Below are 23,547 nucleotides of genomic sequence, written 5' to 3' on the forward strand. Positions count from 1 at the left end.
GGGCGAACTGAGCCCCCCCTGGAGAAGAAACACGGGTTCCAAAAGATATGTGATCAGTGCTGGGGCCCCGCCAGCAGGCGAGGGGATCCCAAGCCAGGTGCTGGGCATGGAGGCCACGGGGGCATAGGCTACCAAGGAGACAGAACTAAACCTCACATCACCCTGCTTGGCCCCGGAGGATGGCTGGTTAGCCAGAGACGGGTAAGATTCCTCAAGGAAGGAACAACCTAAGACAGGCACAGTCGCAGAGGGGCCATCAGGAGAAAATTTGGGGATCAACAGAGGTGGGGCACAGACCCTTACCTCCCCAACATTGCAGGGGCCTGAATCCTAGCCCCTTCTGAGGGAGGTCTCCTGCCCCCATGGCTGCTTCGTGCTTCCCATGCCCAGCTCAGATCAGGACCCAGGTGACCGACAGAGACTTGGCCGACAGCAGCTGCCCTCTCACTCCAACAAGAATTGTTTGAGTTGTCTTGTACCCATGGTGTGGGGAAGTGGGTTTACGATATCTAAATCCAGCCTACCACCAGGAATGCTCAGGACCTACTCAAGAAGGCAAATAATCCCTTCCACCAATATTTACAGGGTAAAACAAGATTATTGTTAGAGTAATAAATTTGACAGTAAAATAGTAGTCAAGTTTTCAGGCAAATTTAAATTGGCTAGTTGAAACAAGAAAAATTAATTGTACTAGACAAAAAGGTGTTCCTAAAGTGTCAACTAAAATTTTTATTGGTACTTCATCTCACGATAAAATTGTGCACCATATAATGAACCTAAAACAGTAATATTATAGTGCAAAAAATTAAAATTTAAAAGCCATCAAGACTACATTATAAAATTTTCAAAAGCCTCCTAACATTTAAATCAAAAAAGGAGGGGATAGTAGAGGAATATCATGTAAGGAAAAATATCCTGTAAGTAAATTACATCTAGAAAATTAATACTTTAGAAAATTAATTGTAAGGCTAAAAGCAAGACACCCATGAAAAACACACAAGGTGACAAAACAAGCCAGAGGAAAATCATTTGGGCAAAAATTGAAAAAGGATCCCCAGTCAAATTTATAGAAAATATTCCTTTATTAACTTTTGGTCGAGAATATGTTTGTATATTTTCAGAAAACAACTCCGAGACCATGTGGATTCCAGGAACAGAGAGGAATCGACAGGACTACTCCAGCCATCAAGACAGAAGAGAAGCAGTCCAGAGATGGAAGACGCTGATGTGGCCTTCCCATACTAGCAGTTAGCAGCTGTGCATCACTGCAGATTGCCCAGGACCAAACCAGACAGAGTCGGACCTGCATGACCACCATTTGTCCACCATCCAGAACTGAAATGTCAGTGCTGACATGTACACATAAGGAACTGTTGGACATTGAAATTGGGTCTCAAAAGAACTGTAGGCCCAGAAAGAAACTCACTACACACTGATTCATTTGCCTGTCACCATAACCATTATTGCTTGTCTCATTTTCGGTTCTTATAAGTGTATTTCTAATAGCACATGATCTCACTCATTTGGGGAAATGATGAACAACATAGACTGATGAACAAGAACAGACCCAGAAACAAGGAGGCATGGATCAGACTGTCGGGCCTCAGAGGGAGGGTAGGGAAGGGTGGGGGTAAAGGGGAGAGATCAACCAAAGGACTTGTGTGCAGGTATATGAGCCTAACCGGCGGTTAAGGACAACAGAGGGATGGGGGCATGTGTGGGGAGGGGGGTGGGAGGGGAATGGGGGGACGAGGACAAATATGTGATACCTTAATCAATAAAGAAATAAAAAAAAAAAAAGAAACTATTGGGTAGGTGGCATGAGGATGGGCTAAAGAAGCAATACTTTTTCCTGGGGACAACAAAGTATAAAGATTTTTTTAATCAAGGGTGAGCTTTTGAACTTCTGTTTATGTTCCCAAAAAATGTTGAAGGGAAAATAAGGAATATCTGCAGGCTTTTATTAATCACTGAAAGTACTCTGCCATCATCTCCAGGTGCTTCCTCCACAATCCACCTGCCACATTGCCACCAGATGACTCCATCCTTTGGTCACACACTTAGCCAGCACTCTGCAGCTTGAAGGGTAAAGTCCAAACTCTTTAGCCCAATATTCAAGACCGTCCAAAATTCCATCCCAACATACCTCTCAAAAAATCTCACTTTAAGGAAATTAATACTCTGGCCAAGTGATCTCTAAATTGTAAGAGGCCACTGCATCTCCTTCCTACTTTCTCTTGCTTATGCTGTTCCTTTTCACTGGAATGCTTCCTTCCCTCTGTTTACTCCTGTTAAGTCCCACCTAAGTTTTAAGGTCGAATGCAAACGCTGTGTCCTCTAGGAAGGCTTTTTATACCATATTGACATCATCTTTCCAGAGTGCAGTGATTTTTATTGTCTCCACTCTCTGGCACTTAACCACAAGCTACCTTAGCAGAGGTTACTGTTTTAGGTAGAGGTGATAAACCTGTTCTTTACAAGTTCTTTGCTTCCCCAACCACTCCCAGCTCAACAACTGTTAGCAATGATGGCCACCCCTTAGTTTGAAATGGTTAATGAATTCCCCCACCAGTAGCCACTGATAGTTCTCCATTGAGGCTACTAGTAGTCAAGCCCTCGAATTCTTAGCAGATGATTTAAATATGGAATTGAAATACTTTTTTTTCCCCACAGGTTTCGACTTTCTGGCCTTGACAACTAGTGAATTGGGAATCCCTTCAACATAAGGATTGATCACTGCCCTTGAGGTTCACAGGGTGTAAGTAATAATACGTGAAATCTGGACTCGAACGCACCGAGTGCTCAGGGGTGACGCTTTCGGTAGAGGTTTGAAAGTAAATGGTGTTTGAAAGTCTGGCGTTCCTCCTTGACGTGAAGCCGCTGGGGTAAAACTAAAACAGCCAACTCCTTCCCCGCTCCCCGCCGCCTCCCTGCACGTGCGTGGCCGCAGGCGAGGGTCAAGCGGAGGGGCGGGGTCAACTGGAGGGGGCGGGCTTTAATGTCTTCGCCTGCTGATTGGCTACCTGCAGCGATTGCCTTCGATGATTGATCGCTGGCGCGAGGGACGCTGGGACTGGCATGCGGTGCTTTCCTCGGATCTAGTAGGCAGCAATGGCGGCTGAATCTTCGACAGCTCGGCTCACCCTGTCTTCCTGTCAGCAGACGGGAAGGAAGGGTCGGCCCTGGGTAGCTGCTGAGATTCAGTGCGCTCGGTGCGGGAGAATGGTGACCAAAGCTTCTGGTAAGGACCCCGAGGGTGGGCTTCGAGGGCCGGCGTGGTCCCGGGCTGCAGGCGTGGAGACGGCGAGGCCGAGGCCAGCGTGGGCGGGAGCGGCGGGGCTGGCGGGGGCGGGGGCGGGCCGGCGTGGAAACGGTCGCACGGCACCCCCTCCCGTCGCCCACCCGAGGGTCGCGGTCCGTAGACGCCGCGGGCGGTTGAGGGGCTGAGGGGGCGTGGCGCCTGCCCGCCGAGGCCTCCCGCTCCTCCCGGACTCTCCCCAGCACCCGTTCCAAACGTCCCCAGGCTCACGAGCCGTCGGTGTAGGAACTTAACCTGCTGCCTTGTGGTCAGGAGGTAATGAAACGTGACTTCTTGTGTGGTTTTAGTTGTGGAAGTGATAAGTAGACCATGAAATGTTCCTGATTTTACTTTTGGGTGGGGAGGAGGGGGGTGAAATTACTGCTCAGGTAGCCGTGAAAAGTTCCTTTATTCATCTTGTGTTCTCTGTACCCCAAGGGAAGAAATGCACCGCCCTCCTGTTGATCTGCAAATATTTTTTCTGTACACAAGATCTTTATTTTATATATATTAGGCTTTGTTTTAGAGCACTTTTAAGTTCACATTGATCCGCTAATTTAGAGTCTACTCAAGTGAAAACAGGTTCAGGTTATTTTAATATAATTTAAAATGCTGGAGTTCTCTGTCTCTGACAGGGATGAGTTGTTGAATTTCAACTCCTGGAGCTGCTGAAAATTCTTGTTGTTTCCCTGTGTAACTGTTTAATGTTTGACCACGACTGTCTTGTGGAAACGATCCATTGTTTGAGGGAAATAACTATTAAAAAATAAAGTTTTAAAACATGACCTTATAAAATCACTGGTTCTTCCATGCATTTGTGTTACCAATGCTTAGAAATACTCAGTTGGGCCGAAACCGGTTTGGCTCAGTGGATAGAGCTTCGGCCTGCGGACTCAAGGGTCCCGGGTTCGATTCCGGTCAAGGGCATGTACCTTGGCTGTGGGCACATCCCCAGTAGGGGGTTGTGCAGGAGGCAGCTGATAGATGTTTCTGGCTCTCTATCTCTCTCTCCTCTCCCTTCCTCTCTGTAAAAAATCAATAAAATATATTTTAAAAAAATACTCAGTTGGAAAGGTGGTGGTTATGCATCTAGAATTGTGAAAGTGCTTCCCCTTTGTAAGCAGTAATACACCACAAGTTATTTTGACTTGTACAGTAAACTGAATTTTATAAAGATAAAACAGTTAAATAGTTTTTATTTCTTTGGTAATATTTCTGGAATTTAAATAGAGCTTTAAAAATTAGCTTGGTTGTAAGCAAGTTTCGGATATTTCTGTTGGCTTAAAAACTAAAGCTTTTTTAAATCAAAAGCATGTAGTTATTAATCAGCAAGAACACTAATTTTTTGCTGGTAAAAGATGACTGATTTTACCTAGTTTCTTTTTCCTTTTTGTCTTGCAAAGTCTTTTAAAATGACATACTTTTGAAGTTACATAGCTAAAAATATGCCTATTGTGATAAACTTCAAATTCTACTTATTGATAAAATCTTGATGATAGGTTTTCAGTTAAGATTATGGTATTTCCCTTATAAAAGCTAGTTTTGTGAAAATGATCTCTATGTGGGTTGTGTAGGTGGTAGTAGTAGCATCTGGCTTCTGTCCTTGGCCTTGCCGGTGTCCTAGATCATTGTAAGAGTGGGTCTTGCCAGTGTTTCCTATCTGCCCTCCCTGTCCACTTAGCAGGATGGGAAATATAAATTAGTAGAGGGCAGGATGATCAAAGAGAAAGAACATTGCATTGGAAACATAAACAGGCGGGAGTCTGGATTATACCATTTAATTAGCCTCACCACCAAAATGTTTCTCCATCTCCAGGTTGCATATAACATTCCCAGCCTGCTTAGCCATGATGTTTACACAGAGGCAGTGAAGTATGTCAGAGCACTTTGTATGATTATAAAATATGACAAATTGAAAGTATCATAGGTACCAAACACTACCTTAAATTAATGCAAACAATATAATATAACTCTACCTGGCTTTTCTTCTGTTTCTCCCTCCTTCTGACTTGTATATGTCCTTCTGAATTTTGTTTAATAAGTCATCCATTTCTAGCTAACTTTGTTATCTTCCTATGTGAGAGAATTCCTTTAACTTTCCACTCTGTCTAGTGCTGCACAATGTTAACAAACTGTGGAAAGATTAATGCATAATTTCATCAATAGGTCACCACCATGAATTTCAGTGTGGACATGCTTTATGTGAACTGTGTTTATTAACTGAAGAATATAGCACAATTATATGCCCTGCTTGTGAGGTAAGTTTTACCGTCTTTCATATTGAATACATTACAACTTAATGTTAAAGGTAAAAATGTTAGCAAAATAAAACATATTTCTGATTAGAAACTTTTTAGTTGCATTTTTACTGCTGAATCGTTAAGCCAAGAATCCTAACAAAATACAAAGCTTTTCCATCCATTTTATAATTGTTCAAAGTGATCAAGAAGAAAACCCAGCTAAGGTCATACATAAATCAGCATACATATTTTGACTCTGAGGAGAATTCTGTGGAAAATTGGTTCTCACCCAAGTCGGTTTAGGTCAGTGGATAGAACATCAGCCCGTGAAATGAAGCGTCCCGGGTTCGATTCCGGTCAAGGGTACATACCTTGGTTGCCGGTTCCCTGGCCCTGGTTGGGGTGCATGCAGGAGGCAACCAATCGATGTGTGTCTCTCACATCGATGTTTCTCTCAGTCTCACCCTTTCCCCTTCCACTCTCTCTAAAAAATCAGTGGAAAAATATCCGCGGGTGAGGATTTAAAAAAAAAAATTTGTTCTATTTATTTTTTTTTATAGTTAAGTATACAAATCAGTACCCTTCTTTCCCACATCAAAACTATTCAAATTTTGAACACTACCTGCCCCTCAATCTTTGTGTGTCATCAAATTTATATTTGTAGAGATACCATAGTATAAAAAGAAAAACAAAACAGTGGCCTACAGTTAATGTTAACTTCAGAAGCATTAAAAATAGTACAGTTGCACTAGAGCTAAAACTATGGACCCATAATAATGAGAACAGGTCAAGGGTTTAAAATAAAATTTAATGAACATTGTTTCCATTTGCTACAAATACTAATGGAACTTGTTTTATATAGTTTAGTATGTTTCAGGAAAGTTGTCTTAATCTCTAAATTCTTAATGTTCCACTTGAGAGATCAGATGATGAGGGTTTGTATTTATTGTTTTCTGTGGCAGTGTGGCAAACAATTACTCTGGAGGCAGAAGAGGTGGAATATAATCCTAGTTCTGTCACACTAACCCCAAAGTTTCTTATTTGTCTGGTGGAAATAATACCTGCTTTATCTCAGGATTGTAAGAGTCAAATTGTAAGAGTAAAAGTTCTCTAAGCTTCAAGACCATTAAAATAAATGTTCTAGTCAACCCTTGGTTATTTAGGTGTGGATCAACTGGTTTGCAGGTTAAACATGGTAAAAATACATATATACATATGTATATAAATTTGTGAAATTTTTAATTGTAGCAGAAACATGTACATATTAGAAGATGTCTGTTTTAGAATTACATACTTTTACAAAGTAAGGCCTTCATTGTGGGAAATTATTTTTTTTTATTTTGTTTTGTTTTTCCTCAGTGGAGGATATTTTTTCCATTGATCTTTAGAAAAAGTGGAAGGAGGAAGAGAAAGAGAGAGAGAAACATTGATGTGAGAGAGACACATCGATTGGTTGACTCCCAAGGGCACCCCACCTGGGGCCATTGAACGTGCAATCCTTCGGTGCTTGGGCCAACACTCTAACCACTGAGCAACAACAGCCAGAGCAATTGTGGGAAATTCTTATTCCCTTTCCTTTCTTAACAGTAGGTTCTTATGTGGTTGGCTACATAGCTAAGACAAGGGGTGAGGGGATCTAGCTCTTGTAGTTATAAAGGAAGATCCCTGACCCATTCCTTCTTATGATGGGAAAAGAGTAAGGGAAAGGGAAGAAGCAGGTAGCCAGAACTGTTTCTGCCCATATCCATTCTGTTCTAATATTTAAACACAGACAAATTTATTATAGTAGTAACTTGTGCCCTTTTTTGGCAAATGATTTCATGTTTAATGGTTTTAAATCATTATACTGTATTATTTTGTTTAACATCTATACAAATATGTATAGTGTATTTACAAATATTGGTTTTGATTTAAGGTCATGATAAATCTATTTTGTATCATTCTGACTAGTTCTGACTCTGTCTTTGGGAGACATGTGATTTGTCCCATCCTTCCATTCTTTCTCCCCCTTCCTGGTGCTGTTAGCAAGGGACTATATTCAGATTCTTCAGACGCACCAAAGCCGATTGCTATTTAAAGGAGTCCTTCAAGAAACCTTCCTGAAATTGTTACCGCTCTTAGTTTTTAAAGTTTACATTTTTGCTGATGTCTAGCATTTATATGGAATAAGAGAGAATGGAAGATTCTAGTCTTAATTAGTGAGAGTGTGAATACTTAAGGAGTGTAGTTTATTGCTTTTAACTTATATGTGTACCCTAAAAAGTATGTGCCCTATAAAGATTTAAGTAGCTATATTTACATTAGACTTACAATTTATCTGTAATATTTAAGGTAATGTTATTTATTTCAAACTTAAGCCTAAAATGATTTCATTCAGGATTAAGGGTATGCATTTGTTTTTATTTCTGAGTTTGGTTGAATACTATTTATCTACCAATCTTTATCTTTCATAGTTGTATAGGGTTTTTTACTATCCCTTCTGTGCTTTTGATTGATATTAATGGTTATTTAATAAAATCCATCCTATAATTTTGCACAGCAAGGTGGCAGATTTTGTTTCAAATAGGATCATACTTAGACATCATTCCAGAAATACCAACATTTTATTTATCTTTCAGACCTGAGTCCAAAAATATATTGTGCACAAAGAAAGGATAGTTTATTCAATCAACAGATATTTAATATATATTAAAATTCCATGTGGATTGGAAATGTTAATAATATACAATTAAAGATGTAAACTGGAAGAAAATATAGGTACTAGTAATTTATTCTTAAAAGGGGAAGCCTTGTTAAACTTATCACTGAAATCAGAATCCAAAGAAGAAATGCTGGTTAAATTTGACCATAATTTTTTATTTACAAGTAACAAAACAAACAAAAACACCACCATAAAAAACACACGTAAATGACAAGCTGGGGTGGGGAGAGGAAGAATGCTTTTATTATATATATTACAAGTTAAGAATCTTTGTACAGTTTTAACTGAAATCTTTTAAATCAGTTGTATTTTATATATATATTTTTAATTTTGGAAGAAATGTCCTGCATCAAATCTGTTGATGGTCTTCTTTCTGTGCCACTAATGCTCTCAAAAACATGGTAAATGTTCCTAAAATCCACCAGACTTTCTGTAAGAAGTGTGTCAAGCATCACCCTCTAAGGAAACAGTACAGGAAGGAAAAGGATTCTGTTTGCACAGGGAAAGCAATGTTATAATAGGAAGCAGAGTGGCTTTGGAGGGCAGATTAAGCTAATTTTCTGCAAAAAGGCTAAAACTGCAAAGAAGATTGTGCTAAGGTTTGAATGCATTGAGTCCATTCTAAGAGAATGCTGGCTATTATGGTAAGAGATGCAGGCATTTGGAGGAGGAAATAATGACAGCCGAAAGGCAGACCTGTAGTATACCTCATCCCAGTGCCAGACTGGAAATACAACAAAATTGGAGAACATTCACATGGAATTACCAACTGAGCTCCAGTGAGGAGGAGACTTATATCGAGGAAGGACAGAAAACACCTGGAAACCTGTAGGAAAGGCGAGGAGGTCATGAGAGGAGCTGTCTCAGCTCCCAGGGGCAACAGGCCAGCGGGCCAAGAGGGAGGAGGGAACTCCTGGCTACAGGAGAGTCTGTTCCCTCAGAAGGTAGAGGCCTGGAACCCAGGTTGGGCTCCATAGTCCTGAGCGACAGAGCTGAGGCCCGATGCTCACATAACATCTAGCTGTGAAAGGTGGCAGGGCTGCTGGCCACGGCAGAGCCTGGAGCCCATAGACCAGAGCTGGCTGGAAAGAAAGCCGCAATTTTGACTTTTTTCTTTTCTCTAAACCCAGAGCCTAGGAATTTTCATTTTCGACTCTTCAACAGAGGCTTTGGTTCAGGGAGGGAGATGTGGACTTGAGGTGCCTAAGAAGAGGCTGAGGTGGGAAGCTTTGTGGGGAGACTTGGTAAAATAGCAGCCAGTGATAACCGGAATGGTGAGCTGAGGTTTTTTTTCCCAGGGTCGTGTCCCACGATGCTGAAGAATGAGCTATGTGGACCAGAAGATTTAAGCAAAGTGTGGAAAATTTATTTCAAGCAGATTCAGACTCCCCACAAGGGGAGGGGGCCCCAATAAAGCCTTGTAGTCCAGGGGTATATATTTGCTACAAGCCTGCTCTATGTCTACCTGTGTCATCATCTGATTGATTCCCTCAGTTGTTTTTGCCCAGCAATAGACCTAAACTTTCCCTGTTTCTATGTGTTCTTTCTCTGTTCTTATGCTGAACTTTTTCTGCTTCTATGTGTTCGTACATTTTGTTTACTGCAGGCCCTCCCTTGGTTTCCCATGCCTCCTGCTTTGAGTCCAGAAACATTTTATTATTTCTGCTTGGTTGGTTCCTGTGATTAGGCTTGCTCAAACTGCCATGTCTGCCCCTGCCTATGTTTCACCTGCCTTTGTTTTCCTCTGGATCCCTGCCCTATCTGCCTGCATATCAAGCTAACTCCTCTCAGTCCCCCCTCCAATTAGGAGACCCCAACTGCTGTTGGGAGCAGGGCCGACGACCACTCTGGCTACTTCATGCTGACAGTGGGCATTGTGGGGGAGCAGTCATCAGGTCCCATCAGAGGAGGTTGGTCTAGGGGGTCCATGGTAAAAGGCATTTGTCTTCATCTGGGGCTGCATTTGGGTTTTTATAGCCTCTATGTGAGAAGAAACAAGACATATTAGGAGGTTTAACAAGCAAGGACCAAAGATAAGCAATAGAAATTGCTAAACAAAGGACTATCTAGCTTCTTAGAGATGGCATTATTTCTTTAATTTGTTTTAAGTCCTGTATGGAAAACTATACCTGGGCCTGGGTGGGTCAAAACTATCCCCCTGCCATTGCCTGTTGGGGGCAGATGATACTCGGGGGTCTGTGTGGCTGAGTTCCCTTGGGTTTTGTCCATCCAGGGGGTTTGTATTATAAGGAGGACAAGATGGCTTAGGTATATTCTGTGGGCCACTAGGCCCAGTCACCTTCTTAGGGGTTGTTGACTCTCTGGTATTATTTTGACTGTTGAGAGCTAGGGTTTAATTTTGCATTGCTGACATAGTTTTTTATTGTTTCTTAAATTAAAGAAAGCCTGGATATATGAGAGCTTAAACTACTTCACTTCCCCTTATATAGAAAAGATTTAATTGCAAGATGGTATTGTAGTTAATATTTCCCTCTGAGGGCCGTGTCTCTCTATCAGTTGATATTCAGGCCATGTCTGGGTACAAAAGAAAATCAGGTGTTTCTTAAGGGTCTGAGGGTCTAATGTATCCCAGTGTTTAAGAATACAGCCCAAAGGACTATCTGCATGGGGTGTGGACAAAGCACTTCCCATCTGTAAGAAAACACATGAAAGGATGTCCAGCATCCTCTGTGATCTTCCCTTTTCTGTTTGGGGTATCCCCCTCCTAGATATGGGACATGAGATAAATGCCTCCCTGTGTGCGACCACAGAAGAGGATCTGCCAGACTTAGTTGCAATTAACTGGCGAGATCTAGTGTGAAAAAACCTGTAAGTGTGCGCCCACTAACAGATCTGACCTACTGGACTGTGCGCATTTACCAGCGAGGTCCTACTATGCACCCTTCCTGCTCCAGATGTGGGGAAGCCTGTACTAACCTGTGTCTGATTGAAAGTGAGATGGTTCCAATGTTTCTGAAGTACCCACTGAGTTTCTTAAAGGACTTTAAAAAGCCCTCCTGTAGGCCGAGGGCTCGGAGAGTTCTCTAGTATCCAGATCTCTGGACTGGCCAGTACCCAGAGCCCAGGGAGAGTACAAACAGCTCCAGCCTTATTCCTTTGTGTGCCCTCACTATTAAAACATCTGTCTTCTTCATTCTGGTCTCCCCTGTCTGTTAGTAATGAGGGACTTATGTGGAAAGCAAGAACTAGGGCTTTGTAACTACTGGTGAGGTAATCTCCTTGATAACAGACTGGAAAAGGACTAAACAAATTCTACATTAAAAGAGATGATGTTTTTCTTCAGATCCAGGAAATTTTGTTCTTTGTCAGAGGGACAGTGAGGCCTGGTCACGGAAGGAGATGGCGATAGTATTTAGAGGTGGTATTCCCTGTGTGCAAGTAGAACTTGTAACCTGGTGGAGACAAACTGAACAACAAGAATTATGACAAGTGATTCAGTGACAGGAAAGGTGTTTTAGTGTTCAATGATTCCAAGGCCAAGGAGGGGAGAAAAGAAAGGATCAGTCTGGAGAGTTGTGGTTCATGAAACATAGACTGGCCCCCAGCCAATTCGAAAAGCAGGCCAGGTGGGGGCCCAAGGCATCACATACCCCCCTGTCTGTAGGTCTTAAAATTGCTCCGCTGAGTATTCTGGTACAGATTTTCTTAAGATTCCCTATTGTTTTGTTGTAGTCTTTTCAGAAATCATGAGAAGCACCTGGCAACTTTATCTTGCCAAGCCTTGAGACTGCCGGCCTCTCTGCCTAGGGCAGTGATGGTGAACCTATGACACGCGTGTAGCCATTTCTGATGACATGCGGCCGCTGAGGTGGCCGCATGCCGAGGATGAAACATTTGCTGCTCCTGAGGATGAAACATTTGCGAAATAATGTTTTTTCCTCAAAGTGACACACTACCCGAGTTATGCTCAGTTTTTTGGCGAAGTTTGACACTCTAAGCTCAAAAGGTTGCCCGTCACTGGCCTAGGGAGTAAAACGGCCTTTTCTTATCCTTCCCCCTTCACCCCTCCCTTTCTGAAGGGAGGTTTTTATTTTTTAACCATTTGCTTTGTGTCCTTGGCTGGAGAAGGTAATGAATGGTTGGTTAGTTACAAGCTGGCTGTAAGTTGCCCACATTGTTTGGCTTTGTTTTAACTTCCTTTTAACATTTTTCTCATAAACCTTTTATAATTTTCAATTAATAATTCTTAGAAGCCTTAATTTCCAATAACCAAGAAAAGCAAACAACCAGCATTCCTTAGAATGACCCCTTATGAACATATTTTAAACATACTTAGTTTCAAAGCACATTCACAACAAAGCAAAAGATATAACAGCTCCAAGTCCACCTTACAGACCTTTGGCAATATAGATAAAAGTAGGCGATCTAGCAATCAAAGCCGCAATGGGTTAACTTGTTCTGCACACATGGCTAAGTTTTTCCCAGAAACTTGTACTTTTAAAGATGGCCAGACTAAAGTTTTTGACCAGGTAGCCACATTGCAAAGGTCCTAGGAACTGCAAGAGACCACTTCAGAAAGTGCTGATGGGCCTTGAGCACTGTTGTAAACCCAAATCCTGCAGTCCTCCTCCATCCTGTCTGGTGACCTAAGGTCCTAATGTATGGAAAATGCCTTGATCTACCTCCCCATCCTACTTTAAGTGCTTGCTAGCACATGATGTGATGTGAACACTGAAAGATCAGTCGGAGGCTGAAAACCAGGTGACACAGGCTTTATTAGAGGAAAGACTGCCGGGCTGTCTCGCAAAGGGAGAGCAGCAGCCCGTGCAGCGGTTAGAACTCTTTTTAAGGAGAATGAGGAAGGCACGAGGGCTTGGGGTACTTGGCGAGAGCTGGTTGGTTAGTCAATGTATATGTTCATACAAGGTGTTCCTTCTGTGTGGGGGCCATATCACATTTACAGTAAGTCATCGCCATTCCAGGGACGAGTGTGTTTAGTAATCACATTCCAGGGAAAGGTCAGTAAGTCATCGCCATTCCAGGGACGAGTGTGTTTAGTAATCACATTCCAGGGAAAGGTCAGTAAGTCATCGCCATTCCAGGGACGAGTGTGTTTAGTAATCACATTCCAGGGAAAGGTCAGTAAGTCATCGCCATTCCAGGGACGAGTGTGTTTAGTAATCACATTCCAAGGAAAGGTGAGTCTATCAAACACCAGGGGCAAGCTGTGCCCTTCAGGCAAGGGCATTCCCTTTGTGGCTCCCCTAACATTCTATTGAAGACCCGAATCCCCTCTCGTCCCTACAAGGCCCCTGCAAGGAGACGGAAGAAATCAGATCTATGGGGGTCAGGTCCAAGGAGGCATTGAGGGGATGAAGGAATCCTCCGCTTATGCATGGCTGGGTTCATTTGTGGTAGGGGACACCAAGAATGGCAGATCAACTAGCCTAGGCCAGGATCGGAAGAACTTAGTGTCCCTCTACCCCCAACCTCAGGCAGGAGGAGGAAAAAGGCAGGAAAGTTTGAGCAGATCTCTGGCAAAAATCCTAACAAGGGAACAGGCCAGGGTTGGGCTGTATGTAGTGGGTCAAAGTATGCTGCTTGTGGAGGGAACTCCCAGAGGCAGTGAAACCACTGGTCATTTCTCTCCTCTTATGTGTCTGTTTCTCTCCCAGCTGTCTAAAACAGCAGTGAGGACCTGGAGCACTGAGTGACCAGCTCTTATTTGCACTCCCTGGATAGGTCAGAGTTTAATTATAATTGTATTCTGGAGTCCCTATGAGGTCCCCCTGCATATCTTAGGGTTCAACCCCAGACACCTCTGTGAGCTCCTCACTCATGTAAGGACATTCGAGATTCTTGAACCAGAGGGATGAATTTACCTCTTTGATCTTCGGAGCCTGGGTAGGTAGGTACCCAGGCACTCATTTAGCCGTTGGTCGGACTTTGTCTTGCAACTGGCGGGAAGCCTACTGCTTTCTAGCCCGGTCCAACAGCCAGTTCATTCTTCCATGGGAACTTTTTTATGTGGCAGCCACCCTAATGATTTTTATCTGGCTGTCCCACACTCACTTTCAAATGGCCCAAAGGCTGGAGACTGAATTTGGAAAGTAAAAAAGAAAAATGCCTGCTGGAGATGGCAGCCTGATTATGTGGCTGACAGGCACCCAGCAATGCCTCCAAAATTACAAAGGAAACATCAAAAGAAGTGATAGAGTCTATAGGCTCACTGTTTGATGTACAGAGGTTGGATCCCGGATGAGGCCCCCAAAACTGATAACCGGAATGGTGAGCTGAGGTGTTTTTCTCGGGGTCGTGTCTTGAGATGCGGAAGAATGAGCTACTCGGACCAGAAGATTTAAGCAAAGTGTGGAAAATTTATTTCAAGCAGATTCAGACTCCCCACAAGGAGAGGGGGACCCAAGAATGGGTTGCCCGTTAAAGCCTTGTAGTCCAGGGGTATATATTTGCTACAAGCCTGCTCTATGTTTACCTGTGTCATCACCTGATTGATTCCCTCAATTGTTTTTGCCCAGCAACAGACCTAAACTTTCCCTGTTTCTATGTGTTCTTTCTCTGTTCCTATGTTGAACTTTTTCTGTTTCTGTGTGTTTGTACATTTTGTTTACTGAAGGCCCTTCCTTGGGTTCCCATGTCTCCTGCTTTGAGTCCAGGAACATTTTATTATTTCTGCTTGGTTGGTTCCTGTGATCAGGCTTGCTCAAACTGCCATGTCTGCCCCTGCCTATGTTTCACCTGCCTTTGTTTTCCACTGGATCCCTGCCCTATCTGCCTGCATATCAAGCTAACTCCTCTCACCAGGAGCATTTGGTTGTAGGCCCCCAAACAGCCATTTTTCCTGAGAGGAGCTAGCCACTCCCAGAAGCCACAGAGCAAGTAAAGAAACAAAACAGCCTGCCCCACCCTCAGGAGCTTTGCATGCCACACCCTGCATTTTGATCTTGTCAGAGGAAACAAAAGCAGAGGCCCAGCTTAAGGGTTTGAACAGTCTCAAGGAGCCCTCAGTGACTGGATTGAGGGAGGGGCCGTCCTCCCCACTCTGCTGGGAACCAGACTGATATGTTCCCCTCACGGGAGAACTGATAAAAACTCAAGGTTTCCAGCCGACCCCATGTTCTCCATACAGGATCTCTGACCAGCCAAGGGCAGAGTAATACTTTGGGCCATTCATAGAGGAGTAGCTCTGGGACAGGAAAACATACCCATCATATTCCCAGAAAGCTAAACAGCACCTCCCCTGCCTAAAGTTCTTTCAAAATCAGACTTTTGAGTGATTAAGATTGGCTGCTGGCTAGTGGGCAAAGGTGTGCAGAGGTGGAGTCTGGGGAATCAGGGGAAGTTTGCTGACCCAGCCCTGGGCCCCTTGCTGCTAACAAACCTACTTTAGAGGGCAGTTGATCCTTCCTGTTTGCAGCCAAGGCCTGTGGAGACAGACACAAGCAGTGGATTGGAAGATCACTTGGAGCTTTAAACAGATTGCTGAAAGTCAAAAGACAGTGCCTGATAGTGATTAGCACCTAAGTACCTAACAGGAAGCCCAGAATTGGCAGACAAAACAGAAGAGTGGTATCCAAAGCAAGCTCCCAGGGGGCATTAAACTCGGCTGAAGCTAACACCTCTTCATTTTTTTTTCTTTCTCTCTTTTTTCCTTTTCTCTTTTCTTTTTTTAGTTTTTCTCTTTCCTTTTCTCTTTTTAAATTTATCTTCTTTATCTGCTTTATTGGTTTGTTATTATTCTTATCTCTATTGTTTCATTCATATATCTAATTTTCCTCTTCCTGTTTTCTACTCAATTTTTTTCTTTTTTTCACCAAATATTTTTTTCTCTTCTTTTTCTCCTGCTTCCTCATCCTTTTTCTTTTTCTTATTTTAGGCCTATCTGCTTTCTCCTGTATTTTCCTTTTCAAATTATTTTCCTGTCTTTTCTCCTTTATTTGAAACCATTGTCCTTTCCCTAGTCCTTTGATTTTTTATTATTTTCTTAATTTCATCTATACATCTACATATTCTGCCCCACCACCCCTTTCTTACTATTTCTGGTTTGTGCTTTTTATGTCTGTTTTGTTTTGTTTTCTCACTGTATCATCCTTTATTTTTTCAATCATTCTTGCTCTCTTTTCTCTTTCCTAACTCTCTCTTTTCTGGTGGTTGCTTTTGTTAGTGCTATAGGGGTCTTGTGTATGTTCTTGTTTTGTTTCTTCTGTTTCATGTTTTGTATTGTTGTATTTTGTTCTATGCGGTCAGCACCTCTACAGCACTTCCCATGATATGGTTGGGTGAGCCAGTCTGAGAGAAGACTCCATCCACAAATGGGACAATAACATTCAAGACCCAACTCTAACAGGAGAACCCAAATAACTCAAGTAAGGGTCTTTCCTAGAGCACCCAGCTCAGGCGATATAAGGGACTGCACCAGTGGGTCCCACAAAACACCTACTATATAAGACTACCCCCCCAAAATCTGGGAGGCATGGCAGTTTGATCTAATATATAGAAACAAATACAAAGGGACAGCAAAAATGGGGAGACAACCCCCAAATGAAAGAAAAGGAGGAATCGCCATAAAAGGAATTAAATGAAATGGAGGCAAGCAATTTGTCAGATAAAGAATACAGAATAATGCTAATAAGGGTGCTCGAACAATTCAGTGAGAACTACAAGCAACTTAATGTGAATTAGAAGGAAATTAATGAGAATATTAAGGGACTTAACAAGAGCTACACCAACTTGAAAAGAGAGGTTGAAAGAATAAATAAGAATCAATTGGGAATGAGGAACAACATAGCTAAAATAAAGAACACCCTGGAAGAATACAACAGTAGACTAGAAGAAGCTGAGGACCAAATAAGTGAATTAGAAGACAAGGTATAAAAACATTCATTCAGATCAGCAAATGGAAAAAAAAAATTAAAAACAGGAGAAGAATTTAATGGAGCTGTGGGACAACATGAAAAAAAACAACATTTGCATCATATGGGTACCCGCAGGAGAAGAATCCAAGAAATGAATGGAGAACCTGTTTGGAGAAATAATGGCAGAAAATTCCCCTAACATGTTGAAGGAAAAAGTCACTCAAGTTCAGGAAACAGATTCCCAGCCAAGATGAACCCTGAAAGACGCTAGACACATATGCATTAAAATAGCAAATATTAAAGACAAAGAATGAATCTTAAAGGCTGCAAGAGAGAAACATAAATTACCTACAAGGGAGCTCCTATTAGACTGTCAGATAACTTCTCAATAGAAACACTTCAGGCTAGAAGGAAATGGCATGAAGTATACAAGGTAATGAAAAACAAAAGACTGAACCCAGGACTACTTTATCCAGCAAGGTATAATTCAAAATTGAAGGTGAAATAAAGAGATTTGCAGACAAAAAGGCTAAAAGAATATATTACCACCAAGCCAGCACAGCAAGAAATATTAAAGGGACAATTGTAAGAAGAAATAGAGAGAAAGAGAAGAAGACAGCCGAAACCGGTTTGGCTCAGTGGATAGAGCGTCGGCCTGTGGACTCAAGGGTCCCAGGTTCGATTCCGGTCAAGGGCATGTACCTTGGTTGCGGGCACATCCCCAGTAGGGGGTGTGCAAGAGGCAGCTGATCGATGTTTCTCTCTCATCGATGTTTCTAACTCTCTATCCCTCTCTCTTCCTCTCTGTAAAATATCAATAAAATATATATTTAAAAAAAAAAAAAAGAAGACAGGCGTGAAGAGTAAGAATGGAAATAAGTACCTATCCTATCTAATAAAGACGGAATATGCAAATTGACCATAACTCTGTGACAAAGAAGGCACCCACAGCTAATGAGGAGGGAATATGCAAATTGATGTGACAAGGGGAGAGGCAGAAAGGCGGCTCCAGCCGGAGCGAAGGAGGTGCCAGCAGCCAGGGGAAGGAAGGCCTATTTTTGCACGAATCTTCGTGCATCGGGCCTCTAGTCAATAATAATCTCTATAATAAAAAGCCAGGGTGTAACACCATTACGACCGAAGCTTGACTAGACCGGAAGTCAGTGCTGGGTTGCCATGGCAACCCAGTGCTGACTGCTTCTGCTGCAGGCATGGTGCCCCAGCACTGACTGCTGAGGGGGCTGCGAATCAGGGCCAGAGAGAGGCCTGAAGAGAGAAGCAGGGACTGATCCGTTGCCTCTGTGGCAGCTTTTGACCAGCACTTGCCTCTCTCTTTCTCTCCCATTCTGGCCAGCAGCCACGCCTCCATTTCTCTCCAGGACTCCACTGGGACTGCTGATCAGTCCCGCCTTTCTGATCAGGCCCCGTTGATAGGCCCAGAGATGCTGACTGGCATAGGAACTGACCAGTCAGAACCAAATCTGGGGGCTTAGAGGTGTTTCTGTCCAGGGAGAGCAGTCGATCCCGAGGCTGGCTCCAGCAATGGCCTTCGCAAAGTTACAGAAAGTGTTCATCAGTGACAGTTTGGACCCCTTGCTGCCAGAAGATCCTGCAAGATGGAGGGCTGCAGGTGGTTGAGAAGCAAAACCTGAGCAAAGAGGAGCTGATAGCCGAGCTGCAGGACTGTGAAGGCCTTATTCTCTGCTCGGCCACCAAGGTGACCACAGATGTCATCAATGCAGCAGAGAAGCTCCAGGTGGTGGGCAGGGCCGACACTGGTGTGGAAAACATGGATCTGGAGGCCGCCACGAGGAAGGGCATCCTGGTCATGAACATTCCCAATGGGAACAGTCTTAGTGCTGCGGAGCTCACCTGTGGGGTGATCATGTGTCTGGCCAGGCAGATTCCCCAGGCAATCGCTTCGATGAAGAATGGCAAATGGGACTGAAAGAAGTTCATGGGAACCGAGTTGAATGGAAAGACCCTGGAAATTCTTGGCCTGGGGAGGATTGGGAGAGAGGTGGCCATCCAGATGCAGTCCTTCGGGATGAAGACTGTAGGGTACGACCCCATCATCTCACCAGAGGTCTTGACCTCCTTCAGCATTCAGCAGCTGCCCCTGGAGGAGATCTGGCCCTCTGTGACTTCATCACTGTGCACACCCCCTCTCCTGCCCTCCACGACATGCCTGCTGAACGACAGCACCTTCGCCCTGTGCAAGCAGGGCATGTGCATGGTGAACTGCGCCCGCAGAGGGATAGTGGACGAGGGTGCCCTGCTCCAGGCCCTGCAGTCGGGGCAGTGCGTGGGCGCAGCACTGGACGTGTTCACGGAGGAGCTGCCTCGGGACAGCGCCTTGATGGACCACAAGAACGTCATCAGCTATCCCCACCAAGGAGGCCCAGAGCCACTGTGGGGAGGAGATCGCTGTCCAGTTCGAGGATATGGTGAAGCGGGGAGCCCTTGTGGGGGTCATGAATGCCCAGGCCCTTACTAGCGCCTTCTCTCCACACACCAAACCTTGATCGTTCTGGCAGATGCTCTGAGGACTCTGATGCAAGCCTGGGCAGGGTCCCCCAAAGGGACCATCCAGGTGGTAAAACAGGGTTTATCCCTGAAGAATGCCAGGAACTGCCTGAGCCCCGCAGTCATTGTCGGCTTCCTCAAAGACGCTTATAATCATGCGGATGTGAACTTGGTGAATGCCAAGCTGCTGGTGAAGGAGGCCGGCCTCAATGTAACCACCTCCCATAACCCCACTGTGCCAGGAGAGCAAGGATGCGGGGAAGGCCTCCTGAGTGTGGCCCTGGCAGGTGCCCCCTACCATGCTGTGGGCTTTGTCCAGGGCACCACACCTGTGCTGCAGGCACTCAATGGAGCTGCCTTCAGACCAGAAGTGCCTCTCCTCAGGGGTCTGGCCCTGCTCCTGTTCCGGGCTCAGCCCTCCAACCCTGCCATGCTGTCTACCATGATTGGGCTCCTGGCAGAGGCAGGTGTGCAGCTGCTGTCCTACCAAACCTCGGTGGTGTCCAATGGGGAGACCTGGCATGTTATGGGCATTTCCTCCCTGCTGCCCAGCCTGGACACCTGGAAGCAGCATGTGACCAAGGCCTTTCATTTCATTTCTGACCTTGGGGCTCACCAGGACCAGCCTTGGGTGCTTTGTGATCAACATTGACAGGTCACATTCCCAGGCTGACACCACTTATGTGGTCTGACCCCTGTAATAACCACTTAATAAACAGCCCACTCCCCCCCACCCCCACCAAAGAAAAGAACCAAATCTCGGTCAACTGTGTGGAGCCAATGGCTGCCTAGAAGGAGGAGCTTTTGACGCTGACTGGCATAGAAACTGACCAATCAGAACCAAATTGGCCGGCAGGGGAGGCCCATTTGGGGAAAGATCAGGCCGGCAGGGGAGGGCAGTTGGGGGCAACCAGGCCTGCAAGGAGAGGGCAGTTAGGGACGAGATCAGGCCGCAGGGGAGGGCAGTTGGGGAAAGATCAGGCCGGCAGGGGAGGGCAGTTGGGGGCAACCAGGCCTGCAAGGAGAGGGCAGTTAGGGACGAGATCAGGCCGCAGGGGAGGGCAGTTGGGGGCAACCAGGCTGGCAGGGGAGGGCACTTGGCAAGATCAGGCTGGCAGGGGAGGGCAGTTGGGGGCAACCAGGCTGATGGGGGAGGGCAGTTAGGGGCGAGATCAGGCCGGCAGGAGAGGGCAGTTGAGGGCAACCAGGCCTGCAAGGGAGGGCAGTTGGGGGAGAGATAAGGCCGGCAGGGGAGGGCAGTTGGGAGCAAGATCAGGCCAGCAGGGGAGGGCAGTTAGGAGTGATCAGGCAGGCAGGCAGAGGCAGTTAGGGGCGATCAGGCAGGCAGGCAGAGGCAGTTAGGGGTGATCAGGTAGGCAGGCAGGTAAGCGGTTAGGAGCCAGTGGTCCCAGATTGTGGGATCGGGCCTAACCCGGCAGTCGGACATCCCCCAAGGAGTCCCCAATTGGAGAAGGTGCAGGTTGGGCTGAGGAACCCCTACTTCTGTGCATGAATTTCGTGCACCAGGCCACTAGTCTTAAATATAAATGGCTTAAATACTCCAATCAAAGGTTATAAGGTACCTGAGTGGATAAAAAAATGACCCATATATATACTGTCTACAGAGACCAACCTCAGAATAAAGGACTCACACAGACTGAAATTGAAAGGATGGAAAAAGCTATTCCAGGCAAATGGAAATGGAAAAGAAAGCTGGGGTAGCAATACTCATCTAACCAAATAGACTTCAACATAAAGTCCATAACAAGAGATAATGAAGGCTACTTCATAATATTAAAGGAATCAATACAACAAGAGGATATAACTCTGGTAAACATATGTACCCAATATAGGAGCATCCAAATACATTAAAAAAAAAAACTTCTGGAGGATATCAAGGGAGAGATCGACAGCAATCCTATCTAATAAAGAGGGAATATGCTAATTGACATCACTCCGTCACAAAGATGGCTGCACCCACAGCTGAGGCCAAATTTGCATAAGGAGCCTTAAGCAATCAGCAGGGACCTGAGGCTACACCCTCCCCCGCCCCCGTGGGGCTTGACAGGGGACCTCAGGCTGTGTCCCCCACCCCGCAGGGCTTGACACGGGACCTCAAGGTGCATTTTCTGTCCTGGTGCTGGACTGGGGGACCTCAGGCTGCTACCTCAACCCCGGCACCAGACCTGGGGACCTCAGACCGCACCCCCTGTCCGGCGGGGCTTGACAGGGGACCCCAGGCCATTCCTCCTGCCCCAGCACCAGGCCAGGGGACCTGAGGCTGCACCCCGCTGTCTGGCTGGGCTTGACAGGGACCTCAGGCCGTGCCCCCACCCAGCAGGACTTGACAGGGGACCTGAGGCTATGCCTCCCTGCTGGTGGGGCTTGACGGGGGACCTGAGGCTGCGCCCCCCTCCTGGTGCTGGGCCGGGGGACCTGAGGCTTCGCCTCTCCCCCCCACACACACACCTGACGGGGCTTGACAGGGGACCTCAGGCCATGCCCCCCACCCAGCGGGGCTTGACAGGCGATCTCAGGCTGTGTCCCCCACCTGGCGGGGCTTGATGGAGGACCTCAAGGCACGCCCCCCGCCCTGGTCTGGGTGACCTCAGGCCATGCCCCCTGTCCTGGCACCGGGCCAGGGGACCTGAGGCTATGCCCCTGCCCAGCAGGGCTTGACAAGGGTGGGACTGGCTGGGTCTGGATCTAGCCCAATGGGGGGGGGGCAGGCGGCTGGGTCTGGGTCTCACGCGATTTTGAGGTGCATGTGGGTGGGTGGGGACTTGACTCTGGGTCCCATGGTGAGCCCCAGACTGTGACAGGAGGACGGTTTTCATATACATTTTACTAATTTTCTTTCATCTCTGACACTTCTATTATAGAGAAAGGGCAAATAGCAATATTAAATTTTTTCCTCTAATTCTCTTTTAATGTGCACGAATTTTGTGCACTGGGTCACTAGTACTGTCATAGTAGGGGACTTTAATACCCTATGGATATCACTGGATTGATCTTCTAGACAAAAAATTAACAAGGAAACAGCGATCCTAAACAATACACTAGATCAAATGGAATTGACATTTTCAGAGCTTTTCACCCCAAAGCTACAGAATATATGTTCTTCTCAAGTGCACATGGGACATTTTCAAAGATAGACCACATGTTAGGACACAGGCCAAATCTCTACAAGTTCAAAAAGATTGAAATCATATCAAGCATCGTCTCAGATCACAATGGCATGAAATGAGAAATTAATTGTAGTAAAAACATTCAAAAACTCTTAAACACATGGAGGCTAAACAGCATGGTATTAAACAATAAATGGGTTACCAAAGAGATCAAAGAGGAAATAAAAAACATCCTGGAAACAAATGAAAATGAACACACTACAACCCAAACTCTGTGGGACAAGTGAAAGCCATCTTGAGAGGGAAGTTCATAGCACTACAGGCCTATCTAAAACAAAACAAAACAAAACAAAACAAAAACTTTTAATTAATAAGGTATCTAATCCTACAACTTAAAAAAATAGAAAGAGAACAATAAGGAAAACCCAGAGTAAGTAGAAGGAAGGAAATAATAAAGATCAGACTGGGAATAAATGACATAGAGACTAAAAATATATATATATTTTATATAAATATAAAAGATCAATAAAACCAAGAGCTGGTTCTTTCAAAAGGTAAACAAGATTGATGAACCTCTACACAGACTCATCAAGAAACAAAGAGAAAGGACTCAAAAAAAAAATCAGAAACAAAAGAGGTGAAGTAACAACAGACCCCACAGAAATACAAAAGATCATAAAAAGTACTATGAATGACTATATTGCAATAAATTAGGCAACTTGGGCAAAATGGACATATTCCTAGAAAAATACAATCTTCCAAGACTCAATCAGGAAGAAGCAGATAACCTGAATAGGCTGATAACTACTGATGAAATTCA

At 44.8% G+C, this 23,547-nt stretch overlaps 1 protein-coding gene across 1 annotated transcript in view; it reads left to right on the plus strand.

Moving 5' to 3' along the window:
- Positions 1 to 1,857: 1,857 nt before the first annotated feature.
- RNF17 (ring finger protein 17) overlaps positions 1,858 to 23,547 on the plus strand; it is a 178,594-nt gene continuing 156,904 nt past the window's right edge. The window contains exons 1-2 of the mRNA XM_054718710.1: positions 1,858 to 3,241; positions 5,465 to 5,556. Coding sequence (XP_054574685.1) covers positions 3,112 to 3,241; positions 5,465 to 5,556 — 222 coding nt within the window. The 5' untranslated portion in view covers positions 1,858 to 3,111. The remainder of the gene's footprint in view (positions 3,242 to 5,464; positions 5,557 to 23,547) is intronic.

Source organism: Eptesicus fuscus, chromosome 7 (assembly GCF_027574615.1).
Source record: "Eptesicus fuscus isolate TK198812 chromosome 7, DD_ASM_mEF_20220401, whole genome shotgun sequence".
NCBI classification, from domain to species: Eukaryota; Metazoa; Chordata; class Mammalia; order Chiroptera; family Vespertilionidae; genus Eptesicus; species Eptesicus fuscus.